Source organism: Zingiber officinale, chromosome 7B (genome assembly GCF_018446385.1).
Source record: "Zingiber officinale cultivar Zhangliang chromosome 7B, Zo_v1.1, whole genome shotgun sequence".
NCBI lineage: Eukaryota > Viridiplantae > Streptophyta > Magnoliopsida > Zingiberales > Zingiberaceae > Zingiber > Zingiber officinale.
In genome coordinates, this window is record NC_055999.1 from 6324121 (window position 1) to 6339694 (window position 15574).

General features: G+C 37.8%; 1 protein-coding gene, 1 long non-coding RNA gene and 9 other non-coding genes across 11 annotated transcripts; all 11 read right to left on the minus strand.

The window, feature by feature from the left end:
* Positions 1-5896: 5896 nt before the first annotated feature.
* Positions 5897-8550, minus strand: LOC122005185. The gene is made up of 2 exons (XR_006118340.1): positions 8224-8550; positions 5897-8100 (listed from the first exon to the last, which is right to left on the minus strand). It is a non-coding gene; the product is annotated as an uncharacterized LOC122005185 (long non-coding RNA).
* On the minus strand, positions 6548-6635 carry LOC122007619. Its single transcript, XR_006119073.1, has one exon. It is a non-coding gene; the product is annotated as a small nucleolar RNA Z159/U59 (small nucleolar RNA).
* LOC122007633 lies at positions 6817-6910 on the minus strand. Its single transcript, XR_006119084.1, has one exon. It is a non-coding gene; the product is annotated as a small nucleolar RNA R44/J54/Z268 family (small nucleolar RNA).
* On the minus strand, positions 6962-7111 carry LOC122007651. Its single transcript, XR_006119100.1, has one exon. It is a non-coding gene; the product is annotated as a small nucleolar RNA snoR2/U65 (small nucleolar RNA).
* LOC122007627 lies at positions 7147-7364 on the minus strand. Its single transcript, XR_006119080.1, has one exon. It is a non-coding gene; the product is annotated as a small nucleolar RNA Z112 (small nucleolar RNA).
* On the minus strand, positions 7482-7575 carry LOC122007638. The gene has a single exon (XR_006119089.1). It is a non-coding gene; the product is annotated as a small nucleolar RNA snoR77Y (small nucleolar RNA).
* On the minus strand, positions 7659-7759 carry LOC122007630. Its single transcript, XR_006119082.1, has one exon. It is a non-coding gene; the product is annotated as a small nucleolar RNA snoR31/Z110/Z27 (small nucleolar RNA).
* Positions 7797-7891, minus strand: LOC122007650. Its single transcript, XR_006119099.1, has one exon. It is a non-coding gene; the product is annotated as a small nucleolar RNA snoR31 (small nucleolar RNA).
* LOC122007676 lies at positions 7984-8085 on the minus strand. Its single transcript, XR_006119110.1, has one exon. It is a non-coding gene; the product is annotated as a small nucleolar RNA R30/Z108 (small nucleolar RNA).
* Positions 8251-8351, minus strand: LOC122007637. The gene has a single exon (XR_006119088.1). It is a non-coding gene; the product is annotated as a small nucleolar RNA Z107/R87 (small nucleolar RNA).
* Positions 8551-14414: 5864 nt separating the features above from the next.
* On the minus strand, positions 14415-15435 carry LOC122005186 (protein SRC2-like). The gene has a single exon (XM_042560134.1). It carries the CDS (start codon positions 15339-15341, stop codon positions 14526-14528), a length of 816 nt encoding a protein of 271 aa, XP_042416068.1. The 5' UTR covers positions 15342-15435; the 3' UTR covers positions 14415-14525.
* Positions 15436-15574: the final 139 nt, after the last annotated feature.

Below are 15574 nucleotides of genomic sequence, written 5' to 3' on the forward strand. Positions count from 1 at the left end.
TTCCTAAATAGAAAGAAAGAAATCCTAGTGGAGTACGTGCATAAATTATTCTTTTTATCAATATCGATATTAATAAACAATAATTAATCAATACTTAATTTCGTTAATTAGTCTATTCAACAGGCAAGTAGGTGGCAAAATGTATGTGTTGTCAGGCCGATTGATTTCTCCGTTTTTTTGTATATTAAAGTTGGTCAAAAGCCGCGTGAGCTAAATTCTATAAATAAATTTAAAAAATGGATTAAATTTATTATTGCAACTTGTTCCGTATATGTGCACGTACATGAAATGTTTTCTAAACGAATAGGGCGCAAATAAAATTAATTAAGATATATAGATATTTACAGTCGGGTAAACTTAACAGACTCGTAAAAGAAATCGAATATTCAAAGATAACTCAAGGTAGCAATAGTTGTCATATCGGTTTAATTTTCAGTTATAACTAGGAATTTAAATTCATTATTAGTATTAAAATCGATTTAGTTTTATTATTTTTATTATCTTGTGATGAAAGCTACGAAATAATGAAACTAGATTGAAAGACTGGCCCTATATAATTCATTTGGTGACGCGTATAGATGAGAGCATTCACTAATATTTAAGTGTTATAACCTCCAAATGTAGTTACAAATAAATATAGATGGATGTTATAGTGTTCAATTTTTTTTTTAGCATTGTTAATGAAAAATTTTTAAATTAAAAAAATAAATTTTAGATCAAGAATAAAGATGAACTGTCCGGATTTCATGATAGGATACATTATCTTCTTAAATTAGTAAAAAATTACTATGTTCATATCTAACACCCTGATATAATATTTTTTTTTAAATAAAGATAGATTCATTATCTTAACAGACCTCCTAATACTGGCCCCACAGATATAAAGGGGGTAATGATGTGTGTAATGTAAGTGCACGGTCGTCGTCAAGTAATAAAATTTATATAAGTCGATCTCACGAAAACTAAGGATCAAATGCTAATTAGTTTTACACTTCGAATTAAGCTACACAGCAATCAATAATCGTTTGTTTTAGGTTTTCAACTAAGACATGAAAAATAATAGAAAAGAAAGATAACTGAGGAAATTCTTAGTTCAAAAGATGTTCTAGGTCACGAGTTTCATTGTGATGGTGAATGTTGTACTATGAATTCGCCATTTCCTAGTTCTCCACTTATATATTTGCAGGACAGTCTAAATTACTATCGAATATCACCCTGCGACGGTGTATCCGAGTACTTCCCCTGCCAATAACCAAGTATGTCATCAAGTGAAGAAGTAACTTAGAAACTCTAGATTTTCAATAGAGTACCTCCTGTCACAAAGCCTCTCTCGAGTGTACGTCTCTAGATTACGTAGGTCACTTGCATAACATATGATTAGAGAAAGCTCATTAGGTCAAGTGATAGACTTATTTATATATAAAATTGTTCTCCCTTAGGAAGTTACGTTCCATATAGAAGGATAGTTACCTTAGATACTCAACATTAAATAAATATCTTAAGGTCATGCCGAGCTATATCGGAACATACACTCAAAAGAGGCAACAACCTATGCATCAATTTAATGAAAATTCAGGTTCACGCTTAGACATAGACACACAGCAATGTATCTAACTCATAAATTAGATCTTCATATACAGAAATACAATCTAGATAGATAAATTAATGTTCATAAGGAAAACTTACTTACTAGCATTCATCAAATAGAATAAGTGTCATACAAGCTTCATCAAAGAAGGAAATTGGCAATTCAATAGAGTTTGAAACATCCATAAATTACAATTACTTCCTACGTCCTAGAACAATAGAAATCTATTCCATAATTGAAAAAATTACAATCCAAGAGCTCAAATCCATAAGAATTCAAAAACCCCTAAAGAAGGGGAGGAAAACTTTTCCTTGATGTCGAGTAAAGTCCTTGGATGAAGATCTCGGAGTACCGATGAGGATGGAGCAGCAGGACATCCTTGGATGGTCCAGATAACGCCTCCAAGTGCAAGGATTTGACCTAGATGATCTCTTCCTCCCTTAGTAAGGGGATGAAGTGCCCCTTTTATAGAGGTAACGGCATGGGGTGGTCATGCCTTGGAGCATAGTCAAACCGCCCTTCAACTTCTTGGCCATGCCAACCAAAGCCAACTTGTCTTTGCAAAATGGCTTGATTGTGCCATTTGGCAAGGCCAAAGCAGGGTTGCTCTACTTTTCTACTTCTGGGTCGTGTCATTTGGTACAGCCAGATCTTTAAACAAGCAATTCCGGAGGCATGGTCGTGCCTTAAGGCACGACCATAGCTGTGTTTGTTTTGGAGAAAGGCACGGGCAAACTCCTGGCCGTGTCATTTGGCATGGCTAGGACCATTTCTGTGATGGTCCCCTCCTTAGTCGTGCCATTTGGCACGACCTCTTGCCTTTACTAGCCAAGCCCAATTTGCATCTGAAATGACTTGGGCACTCCAATCTTTGTTTTTCTCTCCTTGGGGTAGACAAGGTTAGGTCATGATCTTCTTCAATTGATCTTCTTTTGTGTCTTTAGATTCTTTTTTCGCTCTAAACTGCTCCTGAAAGTGAAAACAAATATAGAGCAAATTTTTAAACGTAGAATAATAATTATGGTGAAATATGTTAGAAAAGGGTGCAAAAGTATAGATCATAGGCAATGAATACTTAAAGATATGTGTTAAACAATATAAATAACATATATAATCTACGCACATCAGGTAAATGTAGGTACATAAGCTTTGGGCGCATTATGGGATAAATTCTACGTCGTCAGTTCCTGAGAATCGACCCCGGATCATTATGTAAGAGACTTCATGTGTCCATCGTCTGCGCTATCCTACTGGGATGCAATATCTCCTTAAGTGGCAAAAGGTGATTTGATACTTTCGACCTCTGATTTTCATCGTTCTGAATCCTAGAATTAACTCTCACTATTTAAAAAAAAAATAGCAAGAGTCAGTCATATTACTAATTAAGTAAGACTCACTTCATCCCTGTTTGTATCAGTTTGAGTAATACATAATCTTGTCTAAAGACTAGGGAGATAGCGCGCTTGCTTTGATGGATGATTTGTTGACCGGCAGAAGACTTCTTTAGCTTAGAATGGAACCTTCCTCTAATCCTGCACACAATCAGACAATCCAACAAAGCATTAGTGACCAAAGATCAGGGAAGAAATCCCTAACAAGGCCCTCCGACACTCAAGTTAGTACACTTTCTGGCGAGTGGGCGAAGAAGAAGAACAATAATGGATATGTATTAAAGTCTAGATGATGCTAATTCTGTACCTTGCCAACGAAGAAGAATCATCTTTATATACCACCTCTCACAACCTTCATGATTGTGAGGTGAACCCTTGTGTTAGAGTTTGTTAGATGATGGAAAGAGTACAGTATGGGTGATCGGCAATGATAGTCTGAGGAATCTTTTTTCTACCCACAGATGTATATCTTTTGTTGCTTATGCTTTAGGTCTTTGCTGAGGTTGTTGAGATATACTGTTGTAACGGATCAATTAGTGAGGAAATCCCCAAGGAATATTCTCCGACAACTTTAACAACCTGTCAGAATGTTATCTGCTACTTGTCTGCTACATATCTTGACCGGTCCTTAAGTCAGTCATTTAACTGGAATGTCTTTCATTGAATCTGTTTCGGGCTGATCTTTCATTTGGTCGGGTACTTATAGTAAATCCTATAAAATGAAGCACCTTTAACTTGTATTAGTATCAATCTGATTTGTCGTGTGCTAAATACTGCAAAGATCTGTTTAAAGACTAGTATAATGCTCATAATATATCAAAGATCTATTCAAGCAATCATATGATAAATTATGCATGTTAGAGTGCTTATTTATTTTAGGAACAATATAACATCATGTAAATTAAACTCGGTCGATCTTTTCCCGATCGACCATATATGTAGAGTTTCTTAAGGATAAGTGTTTTTAAGCCCGTCCAGTCTTTGACCGACCGGGTGTACACATAGAGTCTCTTGTTCAACCAGTTTTTATCCAACCGATTATATATTAAGGTCTTTATGAGGCTATGTCTTTAGGCCTGGCCGGACTTTGCTCTGCCGGACGTACACATAAAGCCTTATCTTCCATTAGATCTTATCCGGCCAATTGCATAGTAAGCTCTTTGTGAGGCTGAGAGTCTTTGAGCCTGGTCGAACTTTACCCGGCCGGGAGTACACAAAGAGCTTTATGTTTAACCAGCCTTTATTCAATCGATCGCATATTAAGATTTTTGTGAGGCTCAATGTCTTTGAGCCCGGCCTGACTTTGTCCGATCGAGCATACACATAGAGCCTTATATTCGACCGACCTTTATATGTCCGATCATATATTAAGATCTTTGTGAGGCTAAGTGACTTTGAGCTTGGTCGGACTTTGCTAGGTTAAGCGTATACATATAGTCTTATGTTTGACCGGCCTTATCCGACCGATCGTATATTAAGATCTTTGTGAGGCTAAGTGTCTTTGAGTCCAACCAGACTTTAACCGACCGGGCATACACAGAAAGTCTTATATTCGATCGACTTTTATTCGGTCGATCGCATATTAAGACCTTTGTGAGGCTCAGTTTCTTTGAGCTCGGTCGAACTTTGCCCGACCCTGCGTACACATAGAGCTTTATGTTCAACTAGTCTTTATCCGGCCGATCATATATTAAAATCTTTGTGAGGCTGTGTCTTTGAGCCCGATCGGGCATATACAGAGAACCTTATGTTCGACCGATTTTTATCCGACCGATCGTTTATCAAGATCTTTGTGAGACTAAGTTCTTTGAGCACGACCAGATATAAAAAAAAAAAACCTTATGTTTGACCGGTCTTTATCCGACCGATTGTATATTAAGATCTTTACTAGGCTAAGGGCGCTAAGCCCGGCTGACCATTTGTCCAGCCGACAATTTGCCCGACCAAGCGTATACAGAAAATCTTATGTTCGACTGGCCTTCATCCGTTCGTGTGAGCATAAAGAGTTTTTAGAATGCTTAAGTGCCTAGAGCCCTATCGGCCTTTCTTCTGATTGGACTCTTTCGAACCCATCCAGCCATTTATCATTCGAGCGTATTATTTCTTTAGTTCCATAGTAAAATCTTAGAGTCCTTATATCCGACCGGATTTATAGTCGGTCAGTCTTATCTGAGCATCCTCCTTTAAGACCGTGCAAGCAAAACCTAAGAACTTCATGGTTGGACGATCAATAGAACAAAGTACAAAATGCTCTTCTATCCTAACTTTCCGCCCCATCATCTTAATTTTAACTATCATATTCAATCGTTATTATCCGTATCTCTCATTGACTAAATTTTGAATTAAAAAAGTGGCTTTTCGTCTGCAGGAACAAAATTCGTCGAATTAAATACGTAGAATCAGAAATTTCCCAGTTTTTTTTTTGTATCAGACGAGGTGCAGATTTGAACTTGGGATAAATCTCCTTAATCACCGTAGCATGAGACGAGAGCATGTCCGGCACTGACACTTGTTAACCTAAGATGTCCAATTTAGAATGAACGTGCCTTGAACTGGACAATGGTCGTGCTGATTAAACTTTTGACTCCCCAGTGGCAGTGCAAAATTTTCCAACGCCTTCGAACCCAAAAAAAACAGTATCACAGGTTGGGAATTATAAAGATTCTAAAAGTGAATAATATTATGCGGTTTATTTCGGATTACTTCGAACTTGTGACACCGGGATTATTTCGGAACGCACCGCACAGGATAGGGTAATCGAGCACAAGATCGGACATTAAATAAAAACTGCCTAAATATAGTTGGTAAGTTGAGAAGGCTTTCACCAAACAGACAAGTTGCCAGGACAAGATAGAAATTTTTCGGAAAGCAGACCAATAGAGAAAAAAAAAACAGAGTTAAAATACATGATATCTGATTGAAATAAATTAGCTAGAGAGATTGATTTCAAAAGATTAAAAATCTAACCATTTAACTTTGATTTACAAAAACACTAGAAATTGAGTTCAGATTAACACCTAGCACGCCTGTACGCCTGGAGAACAGCGAAACAACAAGCACCAGAGAGCACGGCCAGACACAAAAACAATCAAATGTTGCACCAGAAGCATCCAACACGAAGCAATTCTTGACTAGTAAGGTCAGCGGAAGAAGAGTATCAGATCCTCTCAGACTCAGTACAACAGCTGGGTGTTCACAATGGTGGGAGCGTGGCACTGCAGCGAGAAACCAGCCGTTTAAAGTGGAGTGATTGTTTAAAATGTGGGTGGGTACTTCTTATAAGCTCTTAAACGATTTCATTTGGGTAGCACAGATTCGATGTACTACCTAAACTGATACCTGAATAATCTAACAAAATCATCAAAATGACATCGACAAGCAAAGATTTGTTAGGACGATAAACCACATTAATAAGTATTATTCCATTAGTGCCTCAGATAAAAATCTTTTCATGAAGTTATATCAAAGTATATTTATAGGAATCATAGGCACCTTACAGAAAACTGAATAAAACCATATAAGCAAAACGACACACCGAGAAAGGAAGCATCAAAACACAAAAAATGTAAACTCCTCAGTTCAGGTCTCCATTATTATTCCGCAATGCTTGTAAACTCAGAAGAACGAAAGTTTAATGTTTAATCATCATCGGAGTCAAAAACTCATTCGTAAACAATCAAAACAAAACAAAAAACTCCGTGTACAAAAAAACAAAGAAAAGCCTCAGTGGTAGTGACAATGTACGCGTCATCATTTAAAGTCTGATAATACGTGCATATCTATGCATCACAGGCAAAGCAGTGACGAGAAAAACTTAAACTCAGCAAAAGAAAAGAAATTGCATCGGAGAGATTCCCATTTCCCATAGAACCAATCATCAACCTCTCTAAGAGTACAGATGTCCCTGTCTATGTTTATCGTCACTTGCAAAAGATATCTACAAATCACATTATGCAAATTGGAATAGGCAGAGAATGAAAAAAGATGTAATCGCCGTAAACGGCTCCGTAGATAAATTAAAAGTTATCAACAGATTCCTATCAGCAAACGAAATGCCTAAAAGGCCTTTGTATTGGCCTGATAATAGCATCACCAGTCACTGCATTCGCTTCTGGAGACGTGGCATCAGGCCTTAACCAAAACAGCTAAAATAAAACGCAAAACAAAAACCCTCAGAGAACAGTTTAAAATCACACACACAACCGTGACGAGTTCAAGTCATTCCACACAGCCATTCATTTTAACATCCACAACAGTTCAATTCTTAAAGAATATGAAAAGAATGGAGCAAACGAAGATGGGTGGAAATGACTAGATGCCACAGTTGCTGTTTAACGAGTCATACGGCACTTCCTATCAAGAAGGTTGTTCTTCCTCATTGGGACATCAAAACATAATCACGCTTTCAATCTTTTCCATAAATTTAACAAGGAATAGTTAACGACAAGAAGAAAAACAAACTAAAAACTGAAAAAAAAAAACAAGCATGGGAAGAAATAAGATTCAAGCTTCAGAAAGCCAGGTGAATTTACATCAGAGTGGAATTAACCACATCAGCCGGTAATTCCAACATTTATTAGCAATCATCAATAGCTAACTTGGGAATCGAGAAAGAGAGAGAGATCCAGTAAGAAAAGATAAATCGAAAAATTAAAACAATGGCCGATAACTGAAAATCCATTATCATCAGCATGAACATGTTATTCTCATCCACAACCCATAAATGGGAAGTGTAGGAAGGTGTCCTAAGAAAATATTCATGATTTCATCATTTGACACAATGCAAATATTTTTAAAATGTAGTATCACAAGTGAACTACGATTCAGAAGTAAAAAACCAGTGCATCAGCCGGATCAAAAGATCCTCAGATCAAGTGTTGGATAATTTAAAATTTTACTTCATCCTTATCTCTACTTGTAAAACATATAAAAATAGAAAAAGCAAAACATTTACAACTAAAGGCTACTCCAAAAAATATGAGAAATACAATAAATTGGAGAACAAGGCTCAGTGTTGGCGTGTATGTTAAAGGTTCGATTCTGCCAGCAAGCATCCACAATGCGCACTTCAGAAGAGGGAGCTCAGTTATCCTCATCCCATCATTCTCCAATTATATAAAGCTAAAAAAAGCGAATAAAACAATCTTTCCTAATAATAATACTATAGGAACCTCCATAAGATGATTTATCGCAATCGATCATGCAGAAATGTAGAAAAACTAAAAGGGAAGAAGATCGTTTTACGAATTATGAGAAGACGGAAAATATGGAGATTGCTCAGTTCAGCGGGATAATCGACATACAGATCCCTCGATGAGAGACCTGCTATCCGGTCTGTTGAGCTTGAATTTTCCAGAGTCGTCACGGCAATCCCTTCGAAAAAAAACAAAAAAATTGAACGTAGAAACGAAGGAACAAGAAAGCATACAGATCTACGAGAAAGAAGGGGAAATCATATTAAAACATCCACGATTGATTGATATATATAGATAAAAAAATATGGATGTATAGAGGAAGTGGATTAGGGTTTCCGCCGCAAGCTTCTCGCGAGAAGTTTGCGGCGAATAAAGATGTGGAATGAACCGGGGGATTAGGGTTTTATCGGGAAGGTTTTGACTCGGACAACGTTGAATGGTTAAATCGGGTTCAACTGAGCCGATCCAATGGAGGTTTTTTGTTTTTGTTTTCTTGTGTCCTTAACTCCTTATTTGTTCGGGTTAAGAAAACTATCCTTCTATTTTTTTTTTGTGTTTGCTAATAAAAAAATTATCCTCGAGTTAGGAGAAAATTCTAAAAACTTATATTGCTTCAAATACCAAACGACAACATAAACATAGATCAAATCCTCTGTCTTTAAAATTATCTTTTTATCTCATTCGTCATTCTAGTCTACTATCAATGACTTTTAATCACTGTTCCAATTAATATTATAATCCTTGAAGAAGACGAATCTAGGGGGGATCATCATGAGTACGATCGGTATCGAAATTTGACCGGATCTGAACAAGAGCTCAGATTGATGGCTGAGGAAAATTTGTTTAGATCTGATCGGATTCCGATGTCGATCGTACCAATGGTGATTTGATCGGAAAGTTTGCTTCATCATGAGTATGATCCTTAAGGACAGTTTGATAATCAATTGAACTAATTGATTGACCATGACTAATTGATTGAGCAAACAATTTGGCAGATTTCTATACATTTGCAGATAGTTGCTAATCGATTGCACTAATCGATTAGGCAGTATCAATTCAGCAATGCTTCTATGCGCTCGTAAAAAATCTCTAATCGATTGTACCAATTGATTAATATAGTCCGAATCAATTGGACAATTGATTTGGCACCTGTTATGTAAGTCACAGAAACTCCCTGATCGATTGCACTAATCGATCAGCAAAGTCTTGATCGATTGGGCAATCTATTTGGAAACTCTTTGTGCACCATAGAGAACGTTATAATCAATTGCACCAATCAATTAGGCTTATACCTAAATGATTAGTTAATCAATTTGGGACCATTGAGTGCTTGCGATCGATTTATAAACTCACAAACTGATTTCAATTACCTCATGTCGGATAACCTCCTGTTCTCTGGACTTTGTGGCTAGAATTTCCTCATCTCTTGGTCTTCGTTTATCCTAATATCTCATTTGCTCAAGTTCTCACCGTTTACCAAGAATCTGGTTCGGGATTTTCTTGGACTTCTCTTGCCTTGCATCCGGTCTTCCAACCTGTAAGGACTTCATCTTGCCAAGAATCTGACCCTTGACCTTCTTAGGCTTCTCTTACCGTGCATTTGATCTTTCAACCTACAAAAACTTCATCTTGCCAAGAATCTGACCCTTGATCTTCTTGGACTTCTCTTATCCTGCAAACTTGTAAATCAAATTAGATCCAACATATTAATTTAAACTTAAATAATTATCAATCATTAAAACTTCTTATCTAGAGTATGATTGCACCAACAACCTTGACTTTGACTTATCATATCAGCATCATTGAAACTTCACATCTAGGGTATGATTGTACCAACAACCTTGACTTTGACTTATCATATATTCATATCAGCTTAACTATCGACTTCATATTACATTTAGGATCACTCACAACGTACCATATCACTATCCATTGATTAGCTAATTCTGCTCCCATATGATCAATTTGAACATTTGATTATTATCAATGTAGCATTCTCGTTATCACTCACATTAGCAAATAATCTGTTGGGGTTGCAAGATTGCAAACATAGTCTTACATTGAAAACACATGGGAAAGATCATGAGTTTATAAGAGAAAAGATATCTCCATTGGTATGAGACCTTTTGGGTAGAGCCCAAGAGCAAAACTATGAGGGCTTAGGCCCAAAGTGGATAATATCATACTATTGTGGAGATATCTAAATTCTTTTCGATCATACAATTGGTATCAGAGATTGGATTACCAGAAGGTTTAACCACCGACTGTGCACAAGAGTTATGGTCTAATTGAGTCACGTGGATACAATATTGACCTCGAACAAAGAAAGTGTGAGTTCCTATGTTCGGATCAAGAGGACCAGACACCAGGCATGAAGTCCTAGTTGCGGTTGGGCAAGGAAGTCCTAGTAGGTCATGTAACACCCCCACCCTCCTCACTATTAGTTTGCGAGGGTGGAGCGCTACTGGACTACTAACTTATCTTAACTAACATTGCACACATGTTGATAGTAATTCCTAAAACTCTGGGAGAACTCAAAACATACAATTAACTAGCAGCGGAAGACTAAATGACTCATTTAATACATTCTACTCAACTCTTTGTTAATAAATTCTTATGCTAAATCTCAAGGCTTCTATAGTCCAGGCATCACACATCCATCCGCACCTCTTTGTCACCTTCCTTGACTATAGCTTTTCCTTTGCTCTATCTGCAGTAAGAGGAAATGCAAACTATAAGCGAATGCTTAGTAAGCGTTGTCTAACTCACAAAAACTCGAATATGTATGTAAATATACTGAAATCCAAGAACTGAAAGCTCTAAAGAAAATACTACACATGCTCATCTAATAGCAAAAGAACAATGCATACTGGAATGCTAAACATGTAAAGCTAATCAGAATAACATGCTAGCATAAGGAAAACACCTTCTGAATCTTATTTCACTTGCTTAAAAACTTATTCTTTTTATTTCACTTGTTTAAAACTTATACTTTAATACTTCAAAATAATAATCAACTTTCTTCTTGGGCCCAGGCGTAGTATCATCTTATGTGCATTCCCTAATAGGTTGGGGTAGCGAGCCATCAATCCTAAAAGAGCAGACCTCGGTCTACCAGGGCCAAGACCTCGGAATTGGACACCTGGATTTGTTTAACGACAACCTCGGAAGTCGGGTACTAGCCTCTTAAATAAAGTAAAATACTTGTTATCTTTTATTACTTCTAATATATAATGCCTCGGCATTTTCTTTAAGCACTTTGTGTGCCAAAATCTTTAAAGTCTTGACTTTGGGATCTACTTAAGGTCTTGGCCTTTCTTTTTCTTTTCTTTATCTTTCTTACACTTGTTAATACTTCTAATAAAAGAAGGCTTCTTTAAAAACTAAAATGTTTAAATAACTCCTAACATCGAAATGCTTAAGCAAAAATCTGCATACAAAGCTAATAAAATTCTGTAATGCTAAACAAATCAAAATTGAAATGCTAAACTATCAAAGACTGCAATGCTAGACAATTCAAAATCTGCACTATAAACTTTAACGAAATCTGCACCATAAGCTCTTAAGAAATCTACACTACAAGCTCTAAGGAAATCTGCTCTAAAGGAATCTGCATTTTAAGCTCAAATAAATTTGCACTATAAGCTTAATTAAAATCTGCACTATAAGCTTAAATAAAATCTGCACTATAAGCTTAATTAAAATCTACACTATAAGCTTAAATAAAAATAAAAATCTGCACTATAAGCTTAATTAAAATCTGCACTATAGGCTTAATTAAAATATGTACTATGAGCTTAAATAAAAATCTGCACTATAAGCTTAATTAAAATCTGCACTATAGGCTTAATTAAAATCTGCACTATAAGCTTAAATAAAAATCTGCACTATAAGCTTAATTAAAATCTGCATTATAAGCTTAATTAAAATCTGCACTATAGGCTTAATTAAAATCTGCACTATAAGCTTAAATAAAAATCTGCACTATAAGCTTAATTAAAATCTGCATTATAAGCTTAATTAAAATCTGCACTATAAATTTCACCAAAAATTTGCACTACAAGTTCCACCAAAAATCTGCACTATAAACTTAATTAAAATCTGCAAATCTAATTAAGCTACTAGAGATCTAATTGAATCTTCCAATGCTAAACCATCAAAAATCTGAAAGTAAAGTTTCCATCCTTAATTTACGTCATCAACATTTGATCATCATCTTTTCTGAATCTAATATTCTCTTAAATTTATGCATTCTCTTCCCATAAAATAATCAATATGATATCTGTCTCATGCTCACTGCATAACAAAACAATTTACTTCTTTCCAAATCTAAATGAACTAAATTTAGTTTCATGACAACAACACCAATCAAACAATAAGGAATAAACTAAACCACATATTCAAATTAATTAAAACCTCTTCTCATCTTCTTTATGAAACTCACGACAGGAAATCTTCAAAATCATTAATCTTTGCAGCATGCGTTGGAAATCAAGAACACATGAATCCGAAACTACTCTACTGCAGGTGAGGAAGCACTTACCTTGCTTCTTGGACTCACAACCGAACAAGAAGGGCTTCTAGGACCTTGGCCGACCGCCGGAGACGATGCCCTAACTCCCTTTTGTTTTCTGCCCGAGCTCCGCCGTCGTACGCAGAAGAGAAGGAGAGAATGGTTTAGGACATCGGAATAAAACCCTCTCCTAACTTATCCCTTTTATAACCTAGTATTTCTGTTAACTCCTTAAATAAATTGTTCTTTTTTTTCTAAACGGAAATGCCGCTTGGATTCTTGGTCAGCCAAATCTTTGACCAGGTCAAAGGCCGTGGGTTCGATTCCTCAGTCGAACCCTTTTTCTCCTATTTATTTCCTATTTATTAATTACTGCTTAAATAAATTTCATTCCTTCTTTTAATTAGCATTGCTCGCTGGAACACTTGATCAGTTGTGTTTTTGCTAAATCAGAGGTTGCGGGTTCGATTCCTCAGCCGAACCCTTTTTCTCCTATTTATTTCCTATTTATTAATTACTGCTTAAATAAATTTCGTTCCTTCTTTTAATTAGCATTGCTTATTAGAACACTTGGTCAGTCGTGGTTTTGCTAAATCAGAGGTTGCGGGTTCGATTCCTCAGTCAACTCTTTTTCTCCTATTTATTAACTACTGCTTAAATAAATTTGTTCATTCTTTTATTCAGCATTGCTCGTTGGAACACTTGGTTAGTCGCGCGTTGCTTAAGGCTTGGCCCATGGTTCAAGTCTCGACTGCAACATTTTTCTTTCTATTATTTTATGTTATCAACTTCTACTACTTAAATATATGAATTTTTTAATCAGCAATGATTGCTTGCACACTTAGTCAGCCGGACTCGCTTAAAGCTTGGTTCGGCTGGAGGTCTCAAGTTCGAATCTTGGTTTAGATATTTTTTTGTCGAAACTTCTTTTGTTTAGTAAAAATATCAAACAAACCTCTAAAAATACTCTAAAAATTTCTAAAAATCTCTATAATATTTCTAAAGTATTTCTAAATATTTTTAACCACTATTAGAACTCCAAATGAGGAAATTTGGATCGTTACAGGTCAGGTGGACCGAGGGGCAGGAAGACCCGGTGGGTCGAGGATCGGACGTTCTATGGTCCTTTGTTTGAGAGGGGATTGTTGGGGTGTAGTTCCACATTGAAACACACATGGAAAAAATTATGAGTTTATAAAAGAAAAGATATCAACCATGAGCCCAAGAGCAAAATAATAAGGACTTAGGCTCAAAATAGACAATATCATATCATTATGGAGATATTTAAATTTTTTTCAATCGTACATAATCAAAGGGGGCAAAATGATGAAATCATCACCTCCACATGGATTGACCGTTTGGTATTTATTTATATAAGTATTCATTCTGACATATACTCCTGCGCAAAGAGTGCTAAACTAAAATACCCTTAACCGGGTACCACATTCAATTCCTAGCTAGAACATATTTATAAAAAAAAATTTTACAAATGAAACGCATAATCAAAAGTTGTTGATATTCTAAACAGCCCATTAATATTTCTTCCTGGTTTATAAAAAATTTCTATAAAATTAAACCGATTATCTCAGATTGGACATTACGGTTAATCATTTTTCCCCCCTAAACTAAACTACCCTGGTGTCTGAGATATCACATTTCTGATCCAAAATGCTGAAATCATACACTCTTTAAGCAGATCATACAAAGCCAATATACACCGTAACATGTACACTGCGCGCAATCCATAGTTTTCACTAATATTCCAACAAGAACTACTGTACAAGGCTTCCAAAGAAGCCTACAAGAGACACCGGACAAAACACGTCTAGAAGCTAGAATCAAAAATCAAAGCCACCGCCGTCGTCATATCCAGCATCGTAACCGGCATCGTAGGACGTAGCATCGGATATCATGTCTCCGATCAGAAGCCCGCCGAGTGCGCCTCCGAGTAACCCCGCCCCCAATCCCAATCCCATCCTGTTCTTCCTCGGCGGTTGAGGTGGTGCTGCCCCGTAAGCGTATCCTGCCGGCGGGTACCCGTACCCCGATGGTGGGTACCCGTACGCCTGCGGCTGCTGATAACCGACCGCCGGCGGATACGGAGGCGGCGGCGTTCCATAGCCCGTACCTACAGGGTACGCCATCACAGGCTCATCGGCCTTTGGCGCGGGTTGAGGAGGATACGGATAGGCTGCGGACTGCGGTGGATATCCCGTCGCCGGAACAGGCGCTGCCATGCGCTCGCCGAGCCTGTAGGAGAAGTTGAGAACGCCCTTGGGTTTGCCGGAGGTCATCTTGCGGACCTGGTAGCTGATGAACTGGGCGGACAACGCACCGTTTCCGGCGCCCGAGAGCAGCTCCGAGAGAGGCACGCGGACCTCGCCGACGTCTCGGTCGCCGAGGGTGCGCTCGGTGCGGAGGAGGATGTTGAGGAAGTGCTTGCGGGCGAGATCGGCGTCGGCGGGGACGGTGAAGCGGAGGGTGGAGTCCCAGGTGGGGTTGCGTCCGCCCTCGCGGTCCGGCGGCGTGCGCTGCCGCGCGCGGGAGTCGGAGGAGAGGGAGACGACGGCGTAGACGGCCATCTTGGATATGAGGTTGACTTCCTTGAGGCCCTTGGCGTTGATCAGGGTGATCTCGAGCGTCCGGTACGCCATGGCAGAAGAAATTAGGGCTTCGACTCCGGATAGAAGGCAGAGGAGAATAGTAGAAGGGGAAGCTGATGGATTTGGGAATTGGGAACAATGAAGAAGAGGCCTCTATCTATAAGAGCGGTTCGAACGGGACCGTGTCGACGCGTTCATCTTACGTTTGTATTCCGCGTCTGCTCGTTTCCTCGAAATTGCTCGGATAAAACCTGGCATTTTACCAACAGCAGATCAACAAACAG